General features: G+C 36.5%; 1 protein-coding gene across 1 annotated transcript in view; it reads left to right on the top strand.

Annotated features, from left to right (window-relative positions):
- The window catches only part of FAM188A (family with sequence similarity 188, member A), a 52,982-nt gene that overhangs the window by 26,892 nt on the left and 9,866 nt on the right, over nucleotides 1-16,224 (top strand). Inside the window, exons 11-12 of the mRNA XM_009330545.1 lie at nucleotides 11,599-11,671; nucleotides 12,557-12,629. Of these exons, the coding sequence (XP_009328820.1) occupies nucleotides 11,599-11,671; nucleotides 12,557-12,629 (146 nt within the window). The remainder of the gene's footprint in view (nucleotides 1-11,598; nucleotides 11,672-12,556; nucleotides 12,630-16,224) is intronic.

Raw genomic sequence — 16,224 nt, 5'->3', positions numbered from 1 at the left:
AAGGGGGAATGGCTTTAAACTAAAGGGGGGTAGATTTAGACTAGATCTAAGGAAGACATTTTTTACGCTGAGGGTGGTGAAGCACTGGCACAGGTTGCCCAGAGAGGTGGTGGATGCCCCATCCCTGGAAACATTCCAGGTCAGGTTGGACGGGGCTCTGAGCAACCTGATCTAGTTGAAGATGTCCCTGTCCATGGCAGGGGGGGGTTGGACTAGATGACCTTTAGAGGTCCCTTCCAACCCAAACTATTCTATGATTCTATGATTCTATTATTACATCCTGAGTCAAGAGACTGTACTAAAGCTTTCAGGATTTTAGTGGGCCTCACTTGGATTTTCTGATTTTAGGGTTGGTGATACGGGATCATCACTCCATCTTCCAGAGTCAGGTAGGACTCCAGTTACTCAGGATTTTTGCGTCTTTCAGGTATTATTAGAAGGATGGAGTGTGATCTGAGACCCTGCCACGCAATTATAAAGAGGCCTTGAAATGGAGATCCAGCTATATAGATTTTATTTTTTTTTAGCCTAGTACAGTAAAGTAGTACAGTACTAAAAACGTTGAGCTAGGAAGAGAAAGACATAACCATGGAGTCTAAGGTCACATGATTGACTTTTATCAGGACTGGAGTACAATAATATACACATATATGTTGAGGAAATTGTATGTGAAAAGTATTAAAGAGCATTCTGGGTGGTCTTCCAGTTCCTGAGGTTGGGTGGTAAAGAAGCTGATGCCTTTGAACACTGGAGAAATGAATCTTTGGGCAGTGGTAGGCATTTTGACAATTTGTGGCAGAAATTCTGAAGTGAGAGCATTTAGGAATTAGGTCAAGGTCCTGTAATGCTTGTATTGCTCTTGTCAGAATTGCTGTGCATCCCATAATAATGAGTAGCAATTATGAGGACTTACTGCTCAGATCATAAAGAGGTAATGAGGTTTTGCATTATTTGTTCTTAGAGTTGAGACACAGAAATTTTAATGTAGAGGTCATTAAACTGAGAGACGTAAGACTCTGAATGTTAATCTAACCAATTTTTTGGGATTTACCATCCTAAAAGAATTGTATTCACTGTGTTTACCCCAATTCTCTGACTAATTTCAGCCATTTAGTCATATCTATATGTTCTCTAAAGTTTTGGAAAATTTTTAATATTGATCCCATTATATATAGCTTTCACAGTGATCATTTAAGGACATTGTTCATGGTTGGCTGATACAGACCATGAAATGTAATTGTATATGCCCCTAAGCAAATAAGCAGATTAATTCCTTTTGAGAAAAGACTTCTCATCCATCTGTTTTCTTTCAGAGGGGGAGGTTCAGTTTTTATATATGAAATAGTTGAGAGTAGGGCTGCTTAGATGATATCACTTTTCATGTGTTTGTTTGAGTTGTTCCAATTTTTGTGTCACTGAATTCTTTCTCCTGAAATGTTACACGTTTTGATACTGTTTTGTGCTGAGGTAGATGAGAGAATGACTTTGTGCTGACTCCTTGCATGCCGTTTCCAAGCCTAGATGAAAACTTGTAAAATGGGGCAGGGGGAGTAGTTCTAGCAGTTCCAATAGGAACTTTTGATCCAGCAAAATTTAGATCTAAAAATTCAAGACAAAACGCTACCACTTGTTGCACGAGATGCCCTTTGAAATAAAGGAAGGAAGGAGGGATGAAAGAAGGAAGAAAAGAAAGCCAGCGCAATGAAGAGAACCTTTTCTAAATCCACAAATGAAAACTGAAGGAATTTCCCATGAACTGCTAACCTCTCAATTTAATATATTGTAGGAGCACTTAGGAATTGGAAAACTTACAAAGAAAATATGCTTAAGTAATGACCGTGAACATCACATTAACCATTTTTAGAAAAATTGTATTCCTTAATCATTTCAAGTCTATTTTAAATACAGTTAGGAAGAAAAGTTATTCTAGTAGTCATCTATTTATTCAGTTTTCCAACCTCCTAGTTCCCTTCAAAGCGTATGCTCTGTTTACTTTCCGTTTCGTGAGTTTGTGTTTCAGTTGGTTAAGAAACAAACTTTTGTCTGATTTTTAAAGATTAGCAGTAGACCATGGGAACATATTTGAGACTAATGTGCAGTCATCTCCATGAAACAATATTTTGACTATAACTTAAATGATGCATTGTTTCTGAAAGTTGGTAGTTCGGTAGTATATGCAGACTGGCTTGCAAATAGTAAATGCATCAAAGTCATTGCTAAATGCAATTGTATAATGTATACGTCACTGTATCAAGTAAATTCTGAAAGTCAACATACCGCATAGAAACGCGGGCTGAGAACATCATTGTATCATTCTGTATCCCTTTTAGGTGTTAAACTAATGTTGGTTCCAGCTATATTTGATACAGTATCAAGGCAATACTTAGGTAATTTTATAAATGGCAGGAACCTGGTTGAAATCAGTTTGGGTTTTAGCTGTTGTTTGATCTGCAGAACCTTAATGCATGTGACAGCTGTTGAATCCCTGGGGACGTTAGAGTGAATCTGTATACAGCATCTGATTTCATACTTTTACAAGTACAATCACAAATACCCTTAGCAATCCATTTCTAACCACTTCTTGAGAAGCACTCAAAAATGAGTTTTTCATCACTTTATTGTCTTATTTCATACTGATAGCAACTTTGTTGTGTACAGAATAACATCTTTGACTTCTTTCGATAAGGCAGCTCTACTTTCAGGTTAGGATATGTGAATGAATGAATTGAAAGTCTAAATGTGGAAGGAGGAAAAAAATACAACGGAAGAGGGGTAGGGGAGTGTCTATGATGGAGGAAGCTTTTAACTCTCCCTAGCAGAGGTGAAGCACATTTAGTGATATTTAAGACATTACCTTAATTTTCTATCTTTATTTCACCCCTTATATAACATCAGAAGTCGCATTTGATTAGCTATCTGAATAATATATTTGTTTGTTTCTAAAATTGAAGTAACCTCATTTCAGTATTTAAGTGCATTTTTTCCAGAGTTGGTTTGTTTTACATAAGAATGGTATGAAATATATTATATATTTTCTCATTTTAATTTGTATTGTAGGAAGTCCAATGCCATTTTGGTCTACCAATTGATAGTTTATGGAATCTTTATATGCATATACATTTTTATATGTACTTCAAAAATAACTGGTTTGTGTTACAGAGGGATGCCAAAGTTGTCAGTCTAAGACTTGAATAAGTTAAAGACACTTTGGTATGGAAATACTGAGACAGTGTGGATGTACTTAGAAGAAAAGTTCAGTGACTGCTTCTGCATAGTTAAGAAAATGAATGTAATTGATGTGATGTGAGATGCACTTTACTGTATAATACAGCTTTAAGGAGAAAAATATCACAAGTTTTGTATTAATTAAAGGAATAAACATACTGTTTTTCATAGAAGCTAATTGCTCTATTCTGCTACTACTGGAATTAGCTACCTGAAATACCAAATTCAAATATGAACATAAAAGGCAATACTGGTTCTATAATATGTGAAAATGTGTAAAGTTTGTGAATATTTAGTATTTTCTCCATATGTATATCAACACATGTGCGTATAAAGATTCCCTAAAATACTACTTAACAGTACAAATTAACAGTGGACTACATGGCATTATTAATATATTGTTTTCTTAATTACTTCATAGAGCTCATACATTTCACATGTAAAGCCATAAGATATTACTGTTAGAATAATTCACCAGGCTAATAATTGTCCTTTAGAAATATTTTTGTCATATTGGAGTTATAAAATAATTAATCTGGTCCATTTTCAAAAACATTTCATCATTCTGGATTGAAGCAAACCAGAGGGTTTTCATCATCCCAAGAGACAATTATACAGTTTAAGTGGGAAACTGAACACTTGAAGCTGGTTTCCAACATGTAAGTGCAGCGTTCAGTAGTGGGAGAACTGTATTTAGGAAGATTTGAATTTCTGCAGTACATCTTGACTGGCTTTGAACTCTGCTATCAAATGTTCCTGTCATACTTGTTCATTTCCCACCTCCTTATTGTAATTGCCAAATAGAGTTAATATGTTAATGCTCACCAGGGTTGTATAGCAAACGCTTCATGTCTATAGGCTGAAATAGTATTAGATATAGAAATAGTATTTAATACAGATATTAATTTTTTTAAGTAGAAAAAAAGTAGCATGATAATAGAAGCTACCATTCATCTTGAGTGAACTATATTGTGAAGTTTTTGGAACTCATAAACCATGGAATTTGCCCACTTCCAGTTTGGTTCCTCTTAGGAATAAAGTTTGGCATTTGTATAGCACTGTATTCTGTCCTCCAATAAAAAAAAGATATCCGAATATGGCAGACAACAGGTAATTTGAAAAGCTGACCTTTCGGATTAAACTTGTGACTGGAGGGTAATATGTAATTCAGTAATTAGGTAAGAATTCCAGTAAACTCAAATTTGCTGACTCCTGGTCTGTAATTCCAATAATGTATTTTTGCTTTCAAAACAAAGGCTTTGTTGCGTGATGATGAGCAAAACAAGTTAGTAACTGTGAATAAAAAAAGGACTATATACCTAATCTTTTTTGTTTTACAGTAATCTCTTGTAATCTGTCCTTCAAAGCAGGGAACATGGTGAAGAAGCTCTTATTTTTTTACGTGTCAACAAGTGAGTTGTTGCATTCTTATAGTGTTTTGAACTAAACCGCCAACATCTGTGGCAATGTAACTGTTAAACATGTATTCACTGTAGTTTGAGTTTCTCTTGTATTTTAAAAGCTTCAATGCTGTGGCTTTTTTTGTTGGCTGTCTCATTAAACCATCCTCTCCCACAGGAATGGAGCGTATATCGTGGTTTCCATAACTTAGCTGAGTGTGTGTTAAAAGCCCTGCTTTCCAGATGGATAGGCTGACAGTGTGCTCACTGTAGATTTCTGTGTTACTAATTCTTTGGTTTGTGTTTGCTTTTCCTCCACAGCCTTACCCCACCCTTGGATCAAGTAGGCTCCCTTCTCTGTCTGAGTAGTATAGGTGAAGGTGAAAAAGGATCTGAAGTAGTAGTCCATATGTAGCTTTTAATTCTGCTCTATTGAGAACTCTCTTCCGTTTGCAGTACCAGCAAGGTACTGCAGGTACTGTAGAGTAAATGCAATCCTTTCACTCTTATTCACAAGGCAGAGTGCAGCTAGAGCCAGTTTGCTTCCTTTAAACCACCTTGTTGAACCAAATTGCTTACCGTGAATGTTTCTCCTCCACCACCACCTCTACCCCTTGATGAACACTTTCAGATAAACTGTGTCATCTTTTGCCAGTCTGAATTACAAGGCCTGTATTTTATTTTCTGACCCATGATAAGAACTCTGCTACCTTGAGGGTGGCATGTTTCTTTTTGTGTCTTTTCCCTCTCTCATTCAAGGAAAGGATTTTCTTTTGGCTTTTCTGAATCCCAGGTAGACCCAAAGCCCCTCTTCAAGGCTGAGGATACAATATATGATCTTTGACACCTGCCATTCTGAAGTGGAAACAGTCGTGGCTGCAGAGCTCTTGTATAGTGACGGCTAAGTCAAGAACCTTTCCTTCAGTTCTTCCGTATACAGTTCTCAAGCAGGAAAACCTTTTACTCCTTCAAGTATTCTGTGGGTATTTTCCAGTTGTTTGCCATTTTTTAATGCCTTCTCTCATAGAAGATAATATGCTGCAGAGTGATCTCATATTCCACCAGCCAGCACAAGAAAAGCACTGTAAGCAGTCTGTAGAGGATACTTCCATCACTGCAACAACTATGGGCAGTGGCCCTTCCAAACTGTTGGTGCAGATGATGTCCCTGAACACAAATGGGAGTCTTGAACTAGTCTTCATTGGCCATCTCTCTGTTCAGAGCCAGACTGGTAGTCTTTCAAACTACATTTATGTCAAATAACTTCAAATGCTTTAGTATGGACTTTACAGATGAGGGCTCTAGGATTTGATTTGCTTTGTTGCCACAGCATAATTCTCCAACTCTGTCCCTTTTCAGGGACCTTTCACAATAGTTTGCTTAAGTTGACAGTAGATGCTATGTTGGTGAGTAGTTTTAGAACCAGTAACTGCATACCTCAGCAATCTCAAGATCTCTTCAGTGGTACCTAAGAGGAAACAAGATTTGTGGCCTTTCCATACTTATTCAATTCTTTGTATGACAGTAATAACAGCCTCTCATTTCAGATCTTAAGGACTCTCCCCCTTTGCTTGATTTGATAATTAGCTCCTAGGAAGACCTACAAGAAAGCTGTTATTTAATTTCAAGCAATGCCCAGGTTCTGTTCAATCTTCTCAATCTCAATGCAAATCAACAACTAAATTTTATATCACTGCAAGACTTGGAACCTATTTTTACTTCTGTAGTGATGATAACTTTCCTACTTGTGAACTGATACCAGTCTGTGTTAAATTTTATTCTTTCGTTTGCTTCCTAGCCAGTCTCTGCAAGTAAACAGTATCTGACACCTTTAGGACACATAACCTCGTTTGTACATGTGGTGCTACGTATGACACTTCTGCTCCTTGCCTCCAAATAAAGCTGCATTCAGTCTATTCTCCCTCAGTTAAGTGGGCTGTTATTTCTCAGGCTGTAAAGAGCATTTCATCAGTTCTGCCTTTGGTAGCAGGATCCCTTCACCATTTGAAAAAGAAACCTTCTCTGTCTGTCTCTGTCCTCTGGGGTACTGGCATTGGATGTGGCTCTTGTGGATCTGGAGATTTGTCGCAAATGGATTACAGCCACGGGAGGAACTGAAACTTCACATTCTTATTTTAGAGCACTATCCAGTTTGAAACGCATTCTGGTCATGTGTGAAAGACCTATGCATCCAAATGATAATGATACAGTTACATAGTACATCAGTAGGATTGTATGAAGGGTCTTTTCTCTTCCAAAAGATAATCTCCAAAAGAACCTCACTGGCATTTAAAATCAAATTTCTTTTTGAACCAGCTCCACAGTGAGATTAAGTGAATGACATTCTTGCCTCTACACCATGCATCAGGTGTTGCTTGGGTAGTCTCATAGTATTAGGATTGATAAGAGATAAGTGAAAGTCTATACTGAGTCAGCCCATTATTCTACTCTTTATTGGACCTATGCTTTTACCAAATGATTTTTGGATTTCTGGTCTGACCTCTTCCTGCCACCTCCCTCCCCAGCATCTGTCAGAACTTCACCAAATGTTTTGCTATCTCTGAAGCCCCGAGGACTGATGTGAACCTTAATAAAGCAATGTTCTTTGAAGAAATCTAAGGTTGCCTCCCTGGGTAGCTAGTGAAACAGTACAACTACTTCAAGTCATGTTAATTTAAAACTACATTTGGAAGCGCTTCGAAGTCAAAGCATGTTATGTAAGAGCAGACCATCTGAAGCCTGTCTTCCAGCGGCTTGCCTCCTAGACCCTTTCTTTAATGTTTTTTTTCTCTTTTTTCCCTTTTCATCTCTGTCTTGCACCTCTCTTTCTCCCTCTCCCACACATGCAAATACCTGCTATAGTAACCCACCACTTGTCTCCTGCCATGGTCCACCTAACAACAGCCAGGCATGCAGTCACAAGTCTGGGCTTGTGCCTGTGGTGTTTGAATGGTTGTCTACCTGTTGCCAAGCACAGTGATTCACAGCAGGGTTCTGCCTTCCCTCGGCGGGCACATGTACGTTTCCTCCCTGCCTGGCTTCCAGTTTCAACAACCAGTCATAAGACTCTATTACCTCTGTCAAAATTGAAATTGGGTGATGGATTCAGAAGTCAGCTAGAGAGATGGGAATCGGTTTCAGAGATCCCATCAACCTTGTTTTCTTAGGAAACCATTTTGGAAAAGTTGCTGACTTGAAAGCCACTGATGATAGCATTGAAAAATACACACTTTTCTCTGTAATACAAGACTGGATTAAATAATGTTCATCCTTGCAGATCTGATTAAATTATAGCAAGTGAAATTGTTGATAAATTATCAGTGTTTCTATATTGTCTTTAGGCAAATTTTTAAGAAGAAAGTTAGTACCACAATATGTAATTCTTCCATGTATCACTCAACAGTGGTGGTGTAGAACTGTAAAGCAGTCCATATGTGAACAGATTTCATTTTCAGGGGCAACAGGTCTTTTAGGGCAGGATCTTTGTAAAAATTCATAGCCAGGACGTCAGTGTAACTTAGCCATTTGCTTTTGATTTGTAGAATGTAAACTTCTGGAATGTTTTCATTAAAACTTAGGAAGAGTATTTTTTGCCTCTGAGGGTAAACATGGGATCTTAAAATAACTGGTACTACTGATGAGAATAACTTTTCAAAGTAATACAAAATGACTTGTTTGTGTATCACAAGAGCCAACGAGTGAAACATGATTTTTGGGACATGTTGTACTTAGTATTGGAAATAATTATTAGAATTAACTGTTGATGGCATTCCCTTATGTGGAACTTTCAATGCATGGGATACATCAAAATACAATTCATAAGGCTGGGGTGGGGGGTATATTTTGGCACATGTATTGAAATATCAGCTTGGGCAGCTGAAGTACATTTTTGTTAGATGTTTGTCACGTTTTCAGCTTTGCTGCCTGAAGGAGGTATGTTACTTTTTTTTTCCCCTAGATATAAATATATGGACTAGTTGAACTTTTAAATTTTTCTGAATACTGGAAATTAATGACATGCTAAGTTAGGGGGTGCATGGGATTTGTATATACAGGATTAAAATCTTGCCTTTTTAACTATGTATAGGATAACAGTCTCAGTGAAAGGTTAGAATTATTTTGAAGAGAAGGGGGGGGGGGGTTTGATCATCTCTCCAAGGCAGGTAACTTTTCTAAGTTTCTTCCTGAAATTACTTCCTTAGAGCATCAGTAAATCACATTTAATGAATAAAAAGTGTTAATATGTAATAATTGGGAAGTTTTACCATATTTAAAAGTTCAGTTGAAAGACATGGGGAATTTTCAGTATTGAGTAATGCATTCAGTGACTTAGTCTCTAAGTTCTTCCCATGTACACATGCACTGAAATAACTAAGGACCTGGAAAATTAAAATGCCAACAGAAATACACACTATTTGCAATTGGAGTATCAAAAAAGAATTTGTTGGTAGTTGCAGGAGACTTGTTTTTTAAAATCTGTTTTGCATCACATGAAACTGTGGAAAGTATTACATTAACAAGATCATTTGGGGGGAGGGAGGGCAATGCAAATGATAGTCTTTATTCTTGGATTACATTAAGATTTTATGGAAAGAACTGCATAATCATAAACCAAAGTAGAACTATGTAGTTTGCATTTGAAATAATATGTCTGTGCAGTTGGAAATCACTTTGGTGGTATCCTTCCAAACCATGGAAATTTTAAGAGTTCTCCCTTGTTACACTGCGTCCATGAGCTGCTAATTCATTAATAAGAACTACCGTAAAAATATCCCCTCTTTAGAGTTAAATCCTGAATATAGAAATCACTGGTCATTTTGTTGTTAATAAGCTCTATATACTATGCCATCATCTATTTTAAACTGAGAACTAATTGCAATAGTGTACTATAATTCACTGATAGTGAAATCTACTCCTGCTTAATATGTTTTGTAATATTGACCCCCCAAAATGAAACTTTTCCAATTCTGGAGTATTCCAAATTATTTAAGAGTTGGTCATATATTATCAAATCTTACAGTGTATGTACAGAATAGAATACAATAGACTGTTTCAGTTGGAAGGGACCTACAATGATCACCTAGTCCAACTGCTTGACCAATTCAGGGCTGACCAATTCATGCCCCCTAATGCATGTTATTAGGGGCATTGTCCAAATGCCTCTTAAATGCTAACAGGCTTGGGGCATCGACGACCTCTCTAGGAAGCCTCTTCCAGTGTTTGATCACCCTCTCAGTAAAGAAATAAATAATATACATCTTATATATATATTTATAAATAATAAAAATAAATCCTGTAGAAGACCAAATATTTGTCTCTTCTGTACGTGGAAATGAAAGGAGCTCTGTAATCCCCACTGTATGCACCTTATGCCTGCAATAGCTGTATCATTCATGTGTTCAAAGTAAGATTGTTGCCTGTTCAGTGTATGTCGTGTTCCATGTTATCCCTTTTTGTGTGTCCTAGGCAGTTGGCTTTCATTCAGGAAAGTTTTTAAGTATGTGCTGGATGCCATTAGGTGTATACTTTAAATTCTTGACTGATTTGGAGTCAGCTATTAAGAGAAACTGGTTAAGAGTGGAATTCTGGTCAAATGTATGATTTGTTTCTGTTCTTTTCCTGAAGCAGTTTTCTTAATCTGGTAAAAGAACAGTAGGTCACTATGCATCTTTTAATTCTACATTTTCTGATTTCTTTTCTGTGCCTTCCTTCAAATGAAGTAATACAGACTTGTACAATTTAGACCAAAGTTCACTGGTGGCACATACAGGTATAACGAGAGGATGTTAACGTGATTTTCTCTTTCAAGAAAATCTAAGTCGTCTTCAGAAAGCAAAGTTGAAATTATCAGAAAATAAAAAGATTATGTATACTTTATGAAACAGTTTAAGGTAACTTTTTGATTTGTAACAAATCCATTTACTTAATACAATATGAACAAAAACGTGTTTCCCAGGGTTTAATGTTATTCAGAGTAATGTCAGTGCTGCTATTTCTGGGGGTTTGTGTTTACTGTTCATAGCACAGCAGGTAACATTACATTTTCACTTTGATGAAGAAAAACTATAGAGGGGTATTGTGAAATGCAGTGTTTCCCTCTGAGCAAGTTTTTCATTTTCCTTTCTATGTGAAAAACAACATAGGTGATCATAAATTTGCAAGAGGAGATGTAGGATTTAAGTGCTCCTAGCGAGCAGTTTTTGGAGCTCTATTTTGGAATTTTGTGCTCTATTTGAACATCAAGTCTTTGTACCTTTTTAAACTAAAGGGTGTCTTGAATAGGTGCATTTCTTAGCTTTTATGCCACCTTTCATTTCTCATGAATAACTTATCAATTTCACTTCTTTTATAAAAATGTTTTTGGCATAAAACCAGAGGGATATGCTTTTTGCTGGTTTTACAATAGGAGATAGACATGTGCCTCTCTGCGTATGTTTTGGAAAGCATGATTGTATTTGAGATTTAAAAAGTCACAGATAAATAAAAGCATTACAATAGCTACTATTGAAATCATACTTTTTCATGCAGCTAACAAATTTGTGTTCTGCCATTCTGTGAAATGGACTTCGAAACATTCTCTCACAGCTTTCTATCTCAATAATTTTTATATGTTCCAATGTATGCATAGAACACATTAAATTTCACTGGTACATGTATATGTGTTTTCAAATATAAAGAATGATACTATAAATTTAAATCTCCACATAACACATGTAGACTCCAAGTAGCTTTTATGCCACAACATCTGTGTGAAAAGACTTACATAAAATTTGTCTGGAAGTTTGTGGAACAATCTTTAACATATTTCTTGATCATTTTACATCACTATCAGCAATTGCCAAATTACTGTAATTTTTCTTTTGTATTTAAATTTTCATTAATTTAAGGTCTAAACCCGTGTATTTCCTTAGTAATCTGTATCTGAATTAAGAATATTCTGAAACTTTTCTTCTTTTTTTTTTTCTCCCCTAAGGATATGGCCCTTGTTGCTCCTGAAGCGCCTTCAGAACAAGCTAGAAGGGTTTTCCAGACATATGACCCTGAGGGTAAGGGCTGTACTTCTTGCTGAAATCAGATTTTATAATCGAAATGTACTCATTCAGTAGACACAAATTCCAAATAGTAATGAATACTGCATTGTGTAGGATATCTCTTCAAAAATAGGACCATTATTTTCTAAAATTTGTTCCAAATACTGCACTTTCAAATCCATTGTCCTTTCCATGCCAGGGTAATATGCTGTTCACACCTGAGCTGATCAAGAGAGGAATGAAATACTTAGTACTTAAGACAAGAAATTTTCAATACAGTAGTCAATCTACAAGTGACATGAAGAAATTTTCTGAGAATTCTGTAGTAAGGGAAGTTGAGTACAACATTGTGCAGTAGGAAGTAGATGTCTTAAAGCATAAGCTTTTTAACCATGTAATGTTGTTGGTAATTAACATAAAGCTTAACTATAATTTGATTTATCTTATATTACATTTTCATAGAATAACTGATCCACTATGATTGCATTCTTCATGAAATTTTGTTCTTGAATGTATGTGGCATACACTGAAAATTTTCTTATGTTTTGGAAAACAGAGGATGTCTAAAATTCAGGTATTACTTTAACTAATCAAAAGGGTAAAAATATACAGTTATTTTCCCATGGTAGCAAATGGAGATTGCTATAAAGAGATTGAATTCTTAGCAAGTATTAAGCTTCTAAGTGTGTGAATGATAAACCCGCAGTTTCTGTATTGCACTCCTCATTTTTTTTAAAGTGGGAGAGAAGTGTTTGAAAACTATGTTTCTTCTAGAACCCCACTGTTTGTTTGCAAATTTTAGAGATAAAGATATGCAGTATTTGTATTTTTTAATAAAATTTGTATTCCTGGAAAGCATTTTCTTTCTTTTCCTAATGAGAGGCTTTGCTACTTCTTCAGATAATGGTTTTATACCTGACACTCTGCTAGAAGATGTAATGAAGGCTCTGGACCTTGTTTCAGATCCTGAATAGTAAGTATAATAAAATTTAAATACTACAGAAGTATCAATTAGCCACATATTAATTATAATTTGGGGGGTGTGTGTCTGGATTCAATTAACCACATATCAATTATAATTTAGAGTTTTTCCTAGATTTTTTTCCTAGCTTGCATTCTGGGCACAGAATGTTATTTTGAAGTGTTTAAGTCAGCTTTAAATTAAATGGGAGGAATTAAAATTAAAATGTCTCTAACTTTGGTAGTGATAACTAGAAGCCAAAAAAAGCCTCAAACCTACAGCATCTACATATTGAGGAAATAGTTGTGAATATATGTCTGTATGTTAACAAGCGTGAAACTGTGTTACAAAAGAGCCAAACAATCAAGGTACTCAGAGGCAGATTAGCATTGGATTGTCACTAGATCTATCTACAGAGTTTGAAGCTGAAACTGCTTCAGTTACAATTTGTTTCCACTAACACTCAGTACCTTGTAGTGTTTATAACTGTCATTTGTTTCCAGAAATGACGCCTTGATTCCTAGGATTAGAGATAAAATTATCAAATGAAAAAGGTAATTTATTTTAGACCTTATAAGGACAGACAGGACTAATATTCAGTGGCAGCAGTTAACCTTCGGTGTCAAAGCTTACTATGTTTTGCCACTAAATGCTTAACCCAGAAAGGAGAGCTATTTTTACATTTGAAAATGTAAATTTATTTAAAAAACATTTTTACATCTCCAAAAGATGGTTCTGCTCTTCCGTAAGTGTATGGTCTAGTTTATTGGGGTCTAAATCAGGTTCCTGTAGAATGGCTGTGGTGACTGCAAGTTTACTTGCCACAGCCATCTGAAATTTGATTGTTGCCATTTTCTGTCCTTTCAAATATTACAAAGTACAACAAAGTTTACTGAGCTCTTCTGTGTGGAGAACAGGAGTGAAAACTGAAATCAAAAGACACCCGGGAAGCTACAACCAAAGAAAATACAAGACAAAAACGCTAGCATTCGTATCACGTCAATAAATGGTGAAATCTGCAAAAGTTTTTTAAAGGGGAAAAAAGAAAAAAAACTTAGTTTAATAGGTCTGAGAAGCTTTCTTTTGGCCTTTTTGTTCTGCTGCCTCAATAAATCTTCAGAAGTCCTCTTTCTGCATTCAGCAGTTTTTCCATTTGGCTGTGTGGCCTTCAGGGTGTTTGTGGCATAGCCCTGGCCTATTTTATTGTGCACAGCACAACGAATATAAATTGATGTAGAAAGGGGCAGTCAGAAGGCCTGCTATATTGAAAAGCCATGATCAAACCATGGAATATTCAGTCTTGAAATATCTCTTCTTAAATAAAAATGTTGTCTAATATTACTGTCTTGAGGACCTACTCTGATTTGGTTCTAGATGTCCTGTCTACTTAATGTGGAACACAAGTATAAACAACACATTTCAAATTCCATGCAGGCTTTTCTGGTTGTTTGTTTGTTTGTTTTTAAGCAAAATTAAAGGCATTGCTTCCAAGTGTACATTTTTTAGTTCAAGAACTAAATGGAAATTCTTTGTGATCATCTAATCCAAGGCTTTAAGCTTCTCAGAATCTCAAGATGAATAACGGTCAGACCTGCTTAGAGTTTAAGAATTATAGAGGGGAAAACTTTGTAGAGCAGACGTGAGTTAACAAGGTGGATTAGCCGTTCCAGTACTGAATGCCATTGCATGTGATTGTGGTAAAATTTTCTAGTCTTTTAGTAAATACATCTGAGAACCCAGCTCTCTTGTTCGTTTTGTCCATTTGTTTCTAAAAACCACCTGGTACTCTTTAGGGCACCGATTTGAGTATATCTGTCAATCTAGGTTTAGCTGGTTTAAAACATTTTATCCTATCTGTGTGTTTGACCAGTGCTGGAGGCTTGTGTCCCCACACACTTCTCAGCCATAACAGTACAAAGGCCAGCAGTATCATCACCCCAACATTTGTAACCTCTTCACTTAAGATGCTAGACTTGGCAGTGAAGTCACTGAAGCATGTACACACACACACGTTTTGGTAGCTCTGCTGCAATATCAGTAACATTGAATGGTGTTAGCTATTTGCTGAATGAAAAAGCCTCAGCTGAAACATACAGCAATCATTTTTTATTAAATCTCCCCTCCTGCTTAATTGATTTAATTTTGTACACTGCCCATACTTAAAAACTTAGTATGGCTCTGCATTTTTAAACAGTTCTTGTATTTCATTAGTGAGTATATAGCTTGCTTTAATTTTATTACATAATTTTAAGTGCATTTTCAAAATTATCTTTACTTAAATCTGCCTTGGTTCTGTTTAAAAACACAGTGTTTTTGAACTCTGTTACAGCATTTCAAGAATTTGAGCACGTTTCAGACAGCTACTGAAATATCTTAAATTTTGTACTTTGAGAGCAGTAAGAACGAGCAATAGAAGGATTAAAGTCCAGTATCTTGCAAATCCTCAGTTGTAGTTTCACTTAAGTAGTGAATATATTGTTTTAGATATTAAATTAACATAGTTTATAGGATATCACATTCATTTTTACGAATTTTAAAATTCCTCTTCCAAGGGCCTTAACAGAGCCACTCTCTTAAGAATTGCAAAACACATTCTGTGTGTATTGAGGCAGAAACAAAAAGAAGCCAAATAATTTACTACTAGTACTATGTTAGGACCAAGAAAGGAAGCTACTTAAAAATGAAGACACATAAGTGCTAGCCAAAAGGATAAAATGCATATATGCAACAATAATCAAAAAGAGCTTTAACAGAGCCACTCTCTTAAGAATTGCAAAACACATTCTGTGTGTATTGAGGCAGAAACAAAAAGAAGCCAAATAATTTACTACTAGTACTATGTTAGGACCAAGAAAGGAAGCTACTTAAAAATGAAGACACATAAGTGCTAGCCAAAAGGATAAAATGCATATATGCAACAATAATCAAAAAGAGCTTAGAAAGAATCATAGTATAGTTTGGGTTGGAAGGGACCTCTAAAGGTCATCTAGTCCAACCCCCCACTGCCATGGACAGGGACATCTTCAACTAGATCAGGTTGCTCAGAGCCCCGTCCAACCTGACCTGGAATGTTTCCAGGGATGGGGCATCCACCACCTCTCTGGGCAACCTGTGCCAGTGCTTCACCACCCTCATTGTAAAAAATTTCTTCCTTATATCTGGTCTAAATCTACCTTCTTTTAGTTTAAAACCATTACCACTTGTCCTACTGCTACAGGCCCTGCTAAAAAGTTTGTCCCCATCTTTCTTATAAGCCTCCTTTAAGTACTGAAAAGCCACAATAAGGTCTCCCCAAAGCCTTCTCTTCTCCAGGCTCAACAACCCCAATTCTCTCAGCATTTCTTCATAGGGGAGGTGTTCCATCCTCCTGATCATTTTCGTGGCCCTCTTCTGGACCTGCTCCAACAGGTCTGTGTCTTTCTTATGCTGAGGTCTCCAGAGCTGGACACAGTACTCCAGGTGGGGTCTCCCCAGAGCAGAGTAGAGGGGCAGAATCACCTCCCTCCATCTGCTGGCCACGTGTCTTTGGATGCAGCCCAGGATACGACTGGCCTTCTGGGCTGCAAGCGCACATTGCTGGCTCATGTCCAGCTTTTCATCCACCAGT

Source organism: Pygoscelis adeliae, unplaced genomic scaffold (assembly GCF_000699105.1).
Source record: "Pygoscelis adeliae isolate BGI_AS28 unplaced genomic scaffold, ASM69910v1 Scaffold27, whole genome shotgun sequence".
Classification (NCBI taxonomy): domain Eukaryota; kingdom Metazoa; phylum Chordata; class Aves; order Sphenisciformes; family Spheniscidae; genus Pygoscelis; species Pygoscelis adeliae.
The sequence above is the reverse complement of the archived record's forward strand: the minus strand, read 5'-3'. Positions and strand labels throughout refer to the sequence as shown.